Consider the following 13,039-nt stretch of genomic DNA (forward strand, 5'->3'; position numbering starts at 1 on the left):
GTCTTAAATGCCAAACTCATTTCTACTTCTCTCAAAAACAAGTATGAAGGACACCACAAAGCCTTCAGTCTGCCTAACACAAAATGGGACACAGAATTCCTGAAAATATCAGTGAGGAAGAACATCAACTGATGAATAAGTTTCTACAGTTACCAGAGTAACAACTGATATTAACCTCAAAAACACAAAAAAGTCCCACTTCATTTCAGAAGTCTTAACATACATGCTTACTGAAGCACCGGAAATAAAGAAAAGGAATGAAAGCAGTGGAGAAAGAATTGAGACACTGCTTTCACACGCACCTTGTTTTCCATGTGCTTTTTGTGTCAATCCCCCACATCCCCACCCCCTTTCTCAGAGCTATATTTTATTTTTTAGGAAGTTTTTATTTACGTCTTAGCAGTAACTAATGAAAATAAACCGGAAAGCAGGATTTGCCTATTGTATGCTGCACAGTTCTTAACACCTGCTAATAGAGGAAATGCAAGTTATTTTGGACTGACTAAGGCGATTTTGTTTCTTGACAGGAAAAGAGTTAAGGTTGTTTACAATTTCAGTCTTCCACTGGCAGATCTATAATCTTTATGAAAACTGTCAAATTCAGGAAGGAAGCAATCCTGATGCAGACAGCTATTTTGCTAATAGCACAAAAACAAACAACTGAACGGTATATTAAGATCTTGTTCTAAGTTAAGTAAAGGCTTCAGGACTGCATCTACCACTGTTTGAACAGGCAATGACCAAGCACAACAGACTTATATACAATGAGAAAACACAAGTTTCAAGTAAATCTATTGATACTTGCAATTACAAAGTTGTTATCAGTACACACATCTGAATACTGCTATTGGAAAACCAGCCTCAAAAGAAATCCTACTAACTCCAGCAGTCTTTTCTGCTTACACACAAAAGTAACAACTCTTGATAAACAGTAACATGGAGGTTGATGCATAGCTTTAATAACTGCAGGTATGCGACTTCAAACAGAATTCTGTTGTGCGTGAATCCTTAAAAACTTAAAGAGAAGTCACATCCCAGAAGAATAATTTAGATTACAAAAGAACACATTCACAAGCTCAACACTGGACTTCCTAAATTAAAGGCACTGTGTTCTGACCAAAGTCAGACTGAATTTCTGTCACCCAACCAGGATGTTTCTGAGCAAGTTTCTCAAGCATCCAAAAGGAATGCAAATGCAGTAGCTGCACTTGTCTTTTTAGAACAATACACAAAAAACTACTTTGCTTGCCTTTATACATAGGAAGCAAGATTAATTTCTCCCTACACCCAAGCCACTCAAACAGCCAGAAATTAATGGGTGCCAAGAGGTACTTCTGCTGAGAAGGGAAAGGCAATTGAGTCAAAGGCCTTCCACTGCAGTCCTCATCTAAGATGCATGCCATACAAGTATCCTCAGAGATTGGCTAATGCATGAAATACTAGTGAAGAAAATAATAATAGTGTAAGAACATGGCAGGGAGGAACAGGGAAGATGGACCTGTTTTTGAGGTGTAAGATGAACCTTCCAAGGAGTATTTCAGTATGTTACAGGTTTCACTAGTTCTCTAGTTCTACTGATCTGTAATGTCGTTAAGCTACAAACCTTCAGAAATGTGGGATTTGTGATATACTTACCTCAAATACTGAAAGGTCATTTCTTCTGTAGATTTCATTGGCTGGTGGATGGAACCAGCCACATTTCTCTGAGTGCCTCAGCAAAATGTTTTTACTTTTCATGTATTTAAGACAGAATTCACACAGGTAAAGCTTTGGTAATCTGTACAAAAATTAGAAAGATATTTTATATAAAAAAATCATTAAATTCTGTAAGTAAAAAGGCTACCACAAAGTTAGTCCCTCCCCTGTTTAAATACAAGGTACCATGAGCAAATACTGCTTCCATTTAAATAAATATTACTGTGAGGTGAATGACTGAACATACACACATTAGCCATAAGAAAAGGAAGACAAGATTCAATCACAGTGAACTTAGTATTATAGAGTTGGACTGCAATCAGCTGTTTTGTGGTCCAGCCTCTGGTAGATCCCAGGTACTTTCCCCTTTCCACATTCCACCTAAGCTTTCGCTGTGGTTTCCATGAAAGCAGTCACACTGGAATCATACCTCGGATTTCACCCTCCTCCTTCGAGTGAAGACAAAAGAGGCACACAGCAGAATACAGGCAATCTCCTTCCCTTTAATTTTCCTTATTTTGTATGTGGGGAAGGCTAGAAGATGATTTTTCTTTCCACTGTCTTCCAAACACCTGGGTAGGATAGCAAGCTGTACTAGGATTGTACCCCGCTCACCCCCACCTAAACTATCACTTCACTTGAGCACAGAAGACCATCCAAAAAGCTGGGAGGCATTTTGCTTGTATTCAACATATCTCAACAACACAGGCAACATAGACGACTGTAATCCTGCAGGAAGGATTTAGTTCAGACTGCTCAGAACGTAGTACCCTGTGGAAGACAATGCTGACAGTTCTACATACCAGAAATTGCTCCTTTCAGTGAATTTTATGGCTTTTTACCTTAATTTTTAAATTACTGAAGCAGTGGAAGACTGCAGAAATTAATTAGCCTACAAAGTTTTAGAGCAGAGGACAATCTTCATCTGCTCTGAACCTACTGGCACATCCTGGGATCACAGTGGGATCATAGCCATTGTTACACTACTCCCATATTCTAAGAAAGTTTATCAGCAACATAAAAAGTAGTTTGAACTGTTTGCTCCATGATGTAATCCACTGTATCTGGAGTCAAGAACCACAGTACCTCCACCATTGCCCCATACTAATAATAACTATCATTATGCCTCTCTCAGATTAATTTTCTTGATGGAGCAGGTAACTCTTTTTTTCATGATATGTTATAAAGTGAATGAGAAAAAACATTAACACTATAAAAGCAGTGGTAACAAAAGGAAATAGAAATGCTCTATACACTTTTTTTGGCCCCTGATTTTTATTATTACCACTTCATAAAGTATCTGATTCCCACCACACAAAGATGGCAATATCTAGGAATGAGAGGGGTGAAGAGAAAAGGCAGTTTACAGTAACAATATGCAAAGGCATTTTGGAACAGACCACATAGCTTGGTTGCTTGCTAGTAGTAAAGCTTGATAATCATATAGTTCTGAAAGTCTCCCATGTGTGACACAGATCCAATGGATTCATAGAACATTTGTTTTCAGCACATGCAAAAAAATCAGCAAAAAATCTGTTGAGCACACACACTAGTCCACACTCTCTGCCTGACTCCAAGGTGCTCCCTGGCAAAGAAGGCTAGAAACAAGATGCTCTTGCCACAACTTGCTCACTTTAGCTTTATTTATCTTACATGTTCATACTTCTCCCTAATCCCTAGAAAAAGAAGGTTAACGAATTCCAGACGACAAACAATTAATTTCTCTAAATGGCCAGGAATTAGATATATTTGGTTGCAATGGTTTAAAACCACCAAACGTATAAAAAAAAAAAAAAAAAAAAAAAAAGAAAACCAACAAAAAAATACCCCACACCCAACCAACCAAAAAAACCCCCAAAACCAAAAAACCACCAAAAAACCCCAACCAACAAAATTCTAAAATAAACCATCCCCCCACAAAACAACAAAACACCCCAAGCAGAACAAATAAAACAAATCCTCCCCAAAACCCCAAACACATATGCCAATACACACTGCAAGACTGTACTTACGCAGGACTAGGAAAACCAGTCTTTCAATGCATCTTTAGAACTGGTTATAAAAGACAAATCCTTGTTCTCACTTATAATTAGAAAAGCGTATTTACTTTTCATAGTTGCACATTATAAACAATTACAAAAGAGTAAGAAAATAAATTGCAATTATCATATTAGTAAAAGCTCCAACAATGTACGGCAATCTTGACAACTTGGTACCTTGCATATTCCTGTGGGTAAGGTGAAGAGTACCACGTCTGGATCTCATATTTTCCAAACTCAATCACTGAAGGGTATCGCCCACCTGTTTCACCATTGTTTTTACACCCAATTTTCTGTCAGGTGTAATACAAGAAAAACATTAGTCGTAGAAGAAGTAAAAGGAAAGTTAGCTTTAGATCAATTTCACCCAATGAAGGTGTGAGAAACCTGAAGTATTCAAATCAGTTGCTTAAGTTCTTCCACCCTGGACAGAGGACAGACTTCGCAAACAGCCAAATATAAACAGTCAAAATGTCTTTCAAGGTGCAATAAAACTAAACATGAAGTTAAGAGAGCAGTGCTTACAAGTGCATACAAATAGATTCTGCCACAAAAGAGGCACAACTGCTTCAGTTTTTCTCTCCTGCATCATCTAGTGCTAGGACTTCTCAACAGTTCTGGTTCAAACTCAAAGCTGTTCTTTTGTCCAAACAATGAATCACAGAATCCCTGAGGTTGGAAAAGACCTTTAAGATCATAAAGTCCAACCTCTACCCCAGGACTGCAAAGTGAGGGAGAAAGCATCAGCAGAACCCTTCTAGAGTCCTTGGAATTTACCTCTAACAGCAGTATATTAACGCACGCTAATCTCAGCTATCATACTGAAGTTGAGCTGATCAGAAGACAGCTACTAGACTCTAAAGGGCTGGAGAAATATAAAAAAGGAAGAAGGCAGGAGGGAAAAGCAATTTCACCATTAATTCTACAAGTCTTACCACTTAACATTTTGGTTTGAGTTTCCTGGTTAAAACACTCTGAAGTAAGACTATAAAAAGGTCACTTCATTGAGCCATAGCAGATAATGTAAGTTCTTGTACACTAAACCTGAAAAAACATTGACTTCCATTACTGAAAACAGTGCAAGACATACTCATTTGTGACGCAATTTTAAAAAAAGCAGCCACTGAAATATTACATGCACCTCCTCTCTAACCTAGGTTCTCAAACACACTGCTCATTTCATAGACAGAGAAAAACCAAAATGAACAAAAAAACCTCCAAACCAAAACTCAGTCTCCACCAGCTGGTATGAAGTTTCAGTCAGATGCAGTTCAAGTATTTGCACTGGAAAAAAAGTCTATCTTATTTAAATTCAAAGTGCATTAAATCATTGGGTAAAATGAACTTACAAACCCACTAAACCCAGTTTCCTACTGAACAGTATTTGATGGGACAGACGTAGCTTCTCACAGTGGCTGCTTTATCTGCAGAGGAAAATCAGCAGGAACACTCTTACCGATCAACATCCTCTCAGTGCTGACCAGGATGTCAGCTACGCTTAATCTCCATGCTTAATCAGTGGTAGCCCTGTGTCCAAAATGCTCAAGTTTATCTTTTGAAATCTATCCTAAGTGTCACTTATCATCTGACCCATTCCAGTGTGATGCTTTGTCTCCTATCCAAGCGAATGTAACTGTATATACAGTGTCTCCCAAATTAAATTCACAGCAAGCATATTAATTCAGAAGAAATATATTAAAACTCAAGATAAATAAGACATATGATGGTGAACTAAATTTTTACTGGCAGAAATAAATGCGTTTTATACTACATGATTCTTACCTCCAGAGACAGTTCTCGAGCTTGCTTAAATACTTCCAAATCCTCCTGTGTAACAGTGTCCTTGCTTCCCACCAGAAACACATCCGTATTTTCTTGTTTGATGCTTAGTTTGATTTCAGTATCTGTTATTTAAAACCAGCAAAAAGTTTATTCACAGACATGAAGGTTACACATGCCTTATCAAAGTAACACTCCTAAAAAGAATTGTAGCAACTATGGCTGTTATGACTCCCCACTTAAAACTAAATTTGGGATTACTAAGTAACAGAAATGAAACCTTCCCCCCTCTTGTTTTGTAGTTTGCTGTTGCCCGAGCTATTTTCGGTAGTTGGTTGTCTGCCTGTATAAGCCTTTACAGTCCAGTTCTACTAAATTAGTTTTGAACCTCATGAAATGGAATACATTCTATCACTAGAACTATGCCACCTGATAGACTCCAGTATACCAGGTAAAAATAAGAGAAAAAAGGTTGTCCTTTAAATTTGGAAACCAATGCTATGCTAAGTCTACATTCAAATATTTTATTTTTTCTTAAATGAAAGTAATTATAAAAAAAAAAGTAGTTCACAGCATTATAGATCAAGTGTTGCGGAGACTGTAGTAGGATGGAATTGTTCATGAAAAAGCAATGGAGGAGAGGGAAATGAATTGAAATGCCCACCATTATAAGCACTGACAACACACAATCATGATGACAGCACTACTGCCAAAGAAAAGGCAGGGGAAGAACAAGTAAGTAGCATGAAAAGTAGCCACTCATGCGGTACTACACAGCCATAAGCAACATTATGAAGGCACTTGGGACTCCTAGTGTCACTACAGATGCAAAAAATAATAAAAAGGTGGTGTGGTATTAGTCAGAGAAAAAAAAAATGTTCTGAAGATTTAGTCAGCATTAGATAAAGGTCAAAGTTTTGTTGCTTTTGTATGAAAGTGAAATAAGAACAAGAGAAATAGCTAAGACCTATGTGACAATATAAGATTTTTGGTTTTGGACGGGACGCAGGTTTGGTTGGCGCTTTGACCTTTGCTTACCATCATCCTGATCAGGTTTAATCCTTCCGTCTGCCAAGCTCCCCTTCCCTGGTGAGGGGGTCCCCATCTGAGGGGTCACTTTATACTTTAATCTGCCTAGAATCCTGTGTTTTTTAAGGAAAGTTGTCCTCTTGAGGTGAGCAATTGCTTTAAAAGCATGTCCTCTAGACACAGCCCATCTAGAGGTACAGGCACGAGAAACAAACCTACTCCTAACCTCTTTCTTTCCATAGAAATGGCTATTAGATTTTGGTGTGGAAGATAACTCTGGTTTACGATGCAAATGCTTGGGTGGTGCATAGCTTGGGTGTCCCTTTTTTCGAAACTGTGCCTGAGTGGTATAGATATGAGAGAGTCCATCAAAGAGTCCCTTTAGCTGACTGTTATTAGGAACGCTATTAAAGGAAGGTACGCTTGACTGACTGGAAGAACTTTGGGGAGAGTTAGAAGAAGTGGAAGTGCTGGATTTTTGCGAATTGGGGCTCTGATCAGAGATGGGGGTTGGGGGTAGAAGTGAAGAAGGTGGAGATTTTAGCTTTTGTGTGGTACCTGTCGCCAACACAAGAGAAGTGCATGACTGTTTCTGAGAGACCTTTTTCCTTGGACGATAGTGCTTTGAAAAGTCTATTATTTCACCTCGTGATCTGCGACCATCAGGTGATGGTGTAAAGAACTTAGTAAGGCCATCAATGAGCCCTTTGGTTTTCTTGTTAACTTTAAGTGTAGAGGCAGATATGTAGGTGGAGGTGGTGGTGATTTTGGTGGTGGCACCAGGCCGAGTGGGGTCTGTAACAGGCAATCTGCTGCTTGAATCCTTCACAGATGCAGCATGACCAGATGAAGGTGTGGTACAGACTTTAGTCTTTTGACCCCTACCAGGTGACCCCCTTCCTGTGAATGCATTCATGGATCCTTCATCACTGGTTACAGACCTATGCAAAACAAATTGGAAAATAAAAATCGGCATTAAAAATCTGTAACTACTGCCAAATAGTACTACAGTTTACACAAGTTATTTATGCCACTGTACCTAAAAAACTGCAAAGAAATTTAAAGACATCTTCACTTTGGAAATACATTTCACACTGACATAACATCCAACTGTTTTTTCCCCACTTTTTCTTTTTGTCATCACCCCTTCCCCTCTTATTTTAAAAGGTAGTTCCAAGTACATTTAAGTAGAAGCACCTGGGATAGCAGGATCTCCCAAGCATGCAGCCTTCTCACCTGACAACGGCAAAAGACATGGCAAAAGTGTGCTTATTTGGAGAAAAACTTCAATGCAATTTGTCTGAACACAAAAACTGTTCCATCACTGTAGAATTTATTGTACACACAAAGGAAATGCACATGTTCAGTGCTAATAAATTACTGATGTCAAAACACTTCAGACTGTATTTGCTTAAACTGTAGGGAAAGTCTATTAATACTATAAAGCAATACAGTCATTTTTCAAGAAACTCATTTTTTCCCCCCCCACTCTTGTTGGATTATATATGTCAAAACTATTAGTAAAAATTACCACCAAAGACCTAAAAGCAAAATGAGGTTATTTACGAAAAGCATTACAACAAAACCAAAGACATAAACTCTGTTTTCTTTAGAAACTGTAACAATAGCAAAAACAAAAATAGCAAAGGAAAGGAAAGAGCAGAACTGTAAGACCAAGTGGTATTTGCAGAAAAGTCATAAACCAATCGGACCTAACATGGGAAGGAATAGCAGTGAATGTTATTTAATGCTAGGAAGAAAAAGGGCATGCTGAAAACCGAGGTTTCTGAAAGAAGTAGTCCAGGTTTAGTTGTTGCTAATGACTAAAGAGAGGAACAACACTGAAGAATACACTGAAGAGTAGTATATTGTAAGTATATAGAAACAGAACATTTAAAAATGTTTGCAAGTAAAAGAAATAGCTATCAGGAGGCATGATCAAATTGCAAATCCAAACAAAGTTACATAGTTGCATCAAATGCTTCCATTCCCTTTTCCATCCTGCTCTTTGAAGTTAGCTTATTTACTTTGCAGCAGAAAGTTTTCTTCCACAGATTTTGCCTTCTTAATTGAGATGCTGAAGTAATTAATTCCAACAGGTTACTTCTAATTAGAGACCGAACAGCCTGGGGCTACCATCTGGTTTACTGAACTCCAAGGGCCGACCAGTTTAAGAACTAGCCCCTTTTCCACTCACACATCCTTAAATTTGGTTAGCTTCTAAGAGGCAACAAAACCAAAAACTAAGACAAAAGTCTTTTGAGTCCTTTGGTGCCGTAAACTTACGTCCACCATAAGACCTATTCTCACTACTACATGTAGTAATCACCATCACTGCCAGAGGCCAACATGTACCTCGTTTTAGTTAAACCTACACAGTAATTTGCCTGTGAAAGGCTTTCTACAGATGGTCAACAGGCAAAAAAATTATTCCAGTACTACTGGACAGATTTTCTTTGTACTACACAAAAAGAATTAAGTGGCGTTAGCTAACCGTCCTGTATTTCATGTGACCACATACTTTCATGTATGACATCTTCTGAATCACACCATCTCTTTCAAATAGGATTCAAAGAAGAGCCTCTTCTCTTATCCCATCTCCTAACCACTATTTTTCCAAAAGAAGATTACTTGTTACATATATTAGATGCTGAAGTAATAGAAATTTGCCCTCAATATTGCAAGTATTTATGCTACAAAGAACCCCCGAGTACTACCCTAATATGCTCATGTGGTTCATGTGCTACAAAGAAAATAAAACCTCTCTAAAGATATTTATAAACATTATCCAATGCTAAGAGAACTTCTGCATCCTTTAGCATATTTTTTAAAAACGCTGTAGCTCAGAATCCCATTAGCAAACTGTAACAGTAAAACCCTCACAATCTTTCCAACCTTTCTTTTACATGTATGAGGCCAGAGGAGAAGCAGAATTACTGTGTCAGACAGGTATTCCTGCTAAATCCACTGTAGGAACCCAAATCAGGGACGTATTTTTAGAGAAGACGGCAGTACTGTATTATTGCCATTAAGATGTCCAACTACAGTGCTCCCTGGAAAGACAGATGCCAGTTGAAAGCTTAGGAACTTTCAAAGGGGTAAAACAAACCAGAGGGGTAGCTAGAGATATATGAAATGTTTTAATTACACACACACAATGATATACAGGAATTTCAGTTAAAACACTAGTAGCTGTATGGGTATTTCAATGACCTTCAGATTCTTAAGTTATTTAGTCAGGAGGAGAATAGAGAAGTGAAAGAATATTTCACCCACTCCTCCTTTAACAACATGCTTTCATAAGCCACTACAACTACATCTTTTACTTTCACGTAGTGCCACTCTTCATCCTTGTCCTGTACTATTTTCCTAGAGCAACATACATTCAATTTTAGAAAAAGGACCAAACAGGCAAGACAAGAGAACCTGGTGAAGAGAGAGGGGAAGAGAATACAGAAAGCTGCACAGCACCACGTACATCAACTTGTGTGCTGTACTTGCAGTACTGTAAGTATGTATTTTTTTTCCCCCCCTTCTATTTTTACATGGTGGCTCCACTGGCTCCAAAATCTTTATTCTCAAAATGCGAAGTTTTACAGCAGCTACTGTACAGCTCTGAAGAATACCAGGCAGGTATTTAGACTACAGAGAAAAAAGGCTGGGTAACAGCCACACGACAAAACGAGTAGTAGAAAAAGCCAGAAAGCTTTTCAGCTGCTACGTTGATATGGCCAAAAAGATAGCTGAACAGGAGGAGAAGAAAGGCCTATGTGCCTAGGAACATGTGATAGAGGGCAACATGCTACTGGAGTTAACACAGAATCAGTGTAATGTCAACTCAGCATTTGAATGTTACTTAAACAATTGTCCAACCAAGCCTTAAGATGTCCAACTACAGTGTTCCCTGGAAAGATAGATGCCAAAAGAATTACAGCATTCTCATCTTAGATAAACACATTCCTAAGAAGCAAGAGGAATTGCAACCTCCTTCCCTGTAACCAGTGACAGCTTAACAGCAGAATTGAAGTAATTTTCTCCCAGAGTACCACTGAAACCAGAACTTCCATAGTACTTGCATAGTTTACTTTGTGAAATGGGGTTTGGAGCTGATATTAACTAATAAAGCCATTTGTATACAACTTTTGAACAGGTCTTTGAGCACAACAGTCTCCTGAAGTTGGATATAAGTAATTCACTATTACCTATATAATATAGATTCTGTATGTATTTCAATTATTTGAAGCTACAGTTACAAGATAGCTTTGGCATATGTTATCATTCATAATTTTATTTGCATCTGCTATAGGTAAGAGTTTTGTTAATAAATTATTAGAAAAGGAAGTTACAGAAGTTTATTCTCCTCCTCCTGACATGACACAAAAAGCACTCACTATAATTAAGAAGTCATTGGCCATTGGGCTGAAAGGCATATACTAGAATACTTGTCACCTACTTCCCCCAACTTGAAATACAGTTAAAAATTGTAGCTGAATTTGCATCAGCTGTCTCCTCTTACCTGACTACATTCTTAGAAATATAAGGTGGGAAAAAAAAATAAAAAAAAATTAAATTAAAAAAAAAAAAAAAGTCAAGAGAAACCTACAACATTCGTTGCTTTAGCTTATTTTTCGGTCGTCCAATAGGTTTTGCATATCGTCGCCTTATTTGGGCAGCCTTCTCATGAAGTAGCTTTCTCCCTTTCTTCTTTGGTCTACAGACCTGGCAAATCCACATCCCTACATAAAGGAAAAAAAAGTTTAATAGTACACAGTTTATTTAACCTGTTCTGCAGGTCCATCTCAAGATACGTGCCAAGTATACAAGGTCAAGAAATTATCTTATGAACAAGACATAGGGAAGAGGAAGTGGACATAGAAAAGCAATCCACTTCTACCTATATTTTGAAGTGTTTTGAAAGCAAAGTGCTCATGGGAAGGGGAAAAGAGGTGGCAACAAGGATCACAGGAAATACTGTGAGCAAATGGGCTCTCAAAATAATTCCTGTTCTAGCTTGTCTCTCTTTATACTACCTAAAGCGTTCTTCAGACACAATCAACACAGGGTAAAAATGAGTGTTACAAAGCAATCTAGACTAAAGTGTACTAAACAAAAGATCAGATGACAACTAGGTATGTTTGTTTTAAAATACAACAACTTAATTTTGGCATCCTTTTTATGTTTGATGAATGTGTCTGAAGAATTATTTATTATGGATAAGGCTGGGGACTTGGAGGGAGAGGCAGAGAAACTGGACAAAGTCTTTAGCGTAACTTTAAGATTAAATATGGAAAGCCATAAAGATATGAGAGCAGAAGTGAGGTGCTATTTATCAGAAAACTAGAGATTAGAGAACCTGAAGACACAAGTATTTTGTTTGGTTGGCTTTAAAAATTACTCTTACAAAAAGCATGAAGAAGCAGGCTCTTTCACCTGCTCTAAGGATTTCTTTGTCCGTGTATATACTTCGAACACTAACTCTGTAAAACTCCACCTTTAATAGATTGGCAAACAACTCAATATATAGTGAATTCACCTGGTCAACTGACCACAGACCTTTATTATTTTCCTAAGGAGAAAAAAAAAAATCTCAAGAAAAATAAAATTGGTTTTGACATGATTGAAATCATACTCTTTATCAATGGGGGAAAAAAAAAAAAAGGCAGCATGGTCAAGAGCTTTTGATCACTTAATATGAGAAAAGACTGTGAATGAAAGTATTTTCATTGAAAGGATTATTATTATCACCTTTTGGCATTCGGGAAAGTGGTGGGTCACAGCACTCCATGTGGAACCCTCTATCACAGGAGTCGCAAAAAAGCATGTTATCCTGAAGGGAGGTGGGGAGGAGGGAGGGGAAGGAAGAGGAAGAGGAAAATAAGACTTAATACAGCATTGCTTGAAGTTGTACATCAGTGAATTGTATTTGCACATGCTAAGTACAGAGTTATGGTAAACAAAGGGAAGTCAAACAACATCCAACAGTCTTAACTTACTGCATTTTTGCCTTGGATCCTACACGCACTGCATGTCTTGCATTCAATACACTGCCATCTTAAGGCCTTCACATTTGATGTTAACTCAGGACAGAATTTCAAACATGATGGATGTCCTAAAAAAACCAAAAATATTTAAAGCTTGAGATTTAAGATTGGAAAGTCAAATTTTTAAGTTCAATAGGATGTAGCGAACAGCACCAGCATCAGCTGTTCTCAGAACTTTGCAACACATTATTTAACTCATCTGCTTCATACAGAGATGCAGAATAACTGCCATAAAACTCATTTATGAAGTAGGAAGTTTATTTCTGCTGTAACTGACACCTGTGAATGGTCTACACAAAAACCTGAAATTGAATTTTTATTTTCAACTAGGTTATTTCCATAGCATATTAAACTGCCATTGGTTCTGAAAAGTGTTTTTACAAACCTGACCCCAGTCCCTCTTCAGAGCAGTGCAACAGAGAAAATCTTAAGATAAAACCATATTATTTATCTAAA

General features: G+C 37.7%; 1 protein-coding gene across 1 annotated transcript in view; it reads right to left on the bottom strand.

Moving 5' to 3' along the window:
* The window catches only part of KAT6B (lysine acetyltransferase 6B), a 109,230-nt gene that overhangs the window by 36,207 nt on the left and 59,984 nt on the right, over positions 1-13,039 (bottom strand). Inside the window, exons 3-9 of the mRNA XM_080620788.1 lie at positions 12,536-12,651; positions 12,288-12,369; positions 11,146-11,278; positions 7,101-7,483; positions 5,517-5,638; positions 3,912-4,027; positions 1,636-1,777 (exon numbers count right to left, since the gene is read on the bottom strand). Coding sequence (XP_080476914.1) covers positions 1,636-1,777; positions 3,912-4,027; positions 5,517-5,638; positions 7,101-7,483; positions 11,146-11,278; positions 12,288-12,369; positions 12,536-12,651 — 1,094 coding nt within the window. The remainder of the gene's footprint in view (positions 1-1,635; positions 1,778-3,911; positions 4,028-5,516; positions 5,639-7,100; positions 7,484-11,145; positions 11,279-12,287; positions 12,370-12,535; positions 12,652-13,039) is intronic.

The sequence above is a fragment of the Psittacula echo genome (assembly GCF_963264785.1).
Source record: "Psittacula echo genome assembly, chromosome: 6".
Taxonomy (NCBI): Eukaryota; Metazoa; Chordata; class Aves; order Psittaciformes; family Psittacidae; genus Psittacula; species Psittacula echo.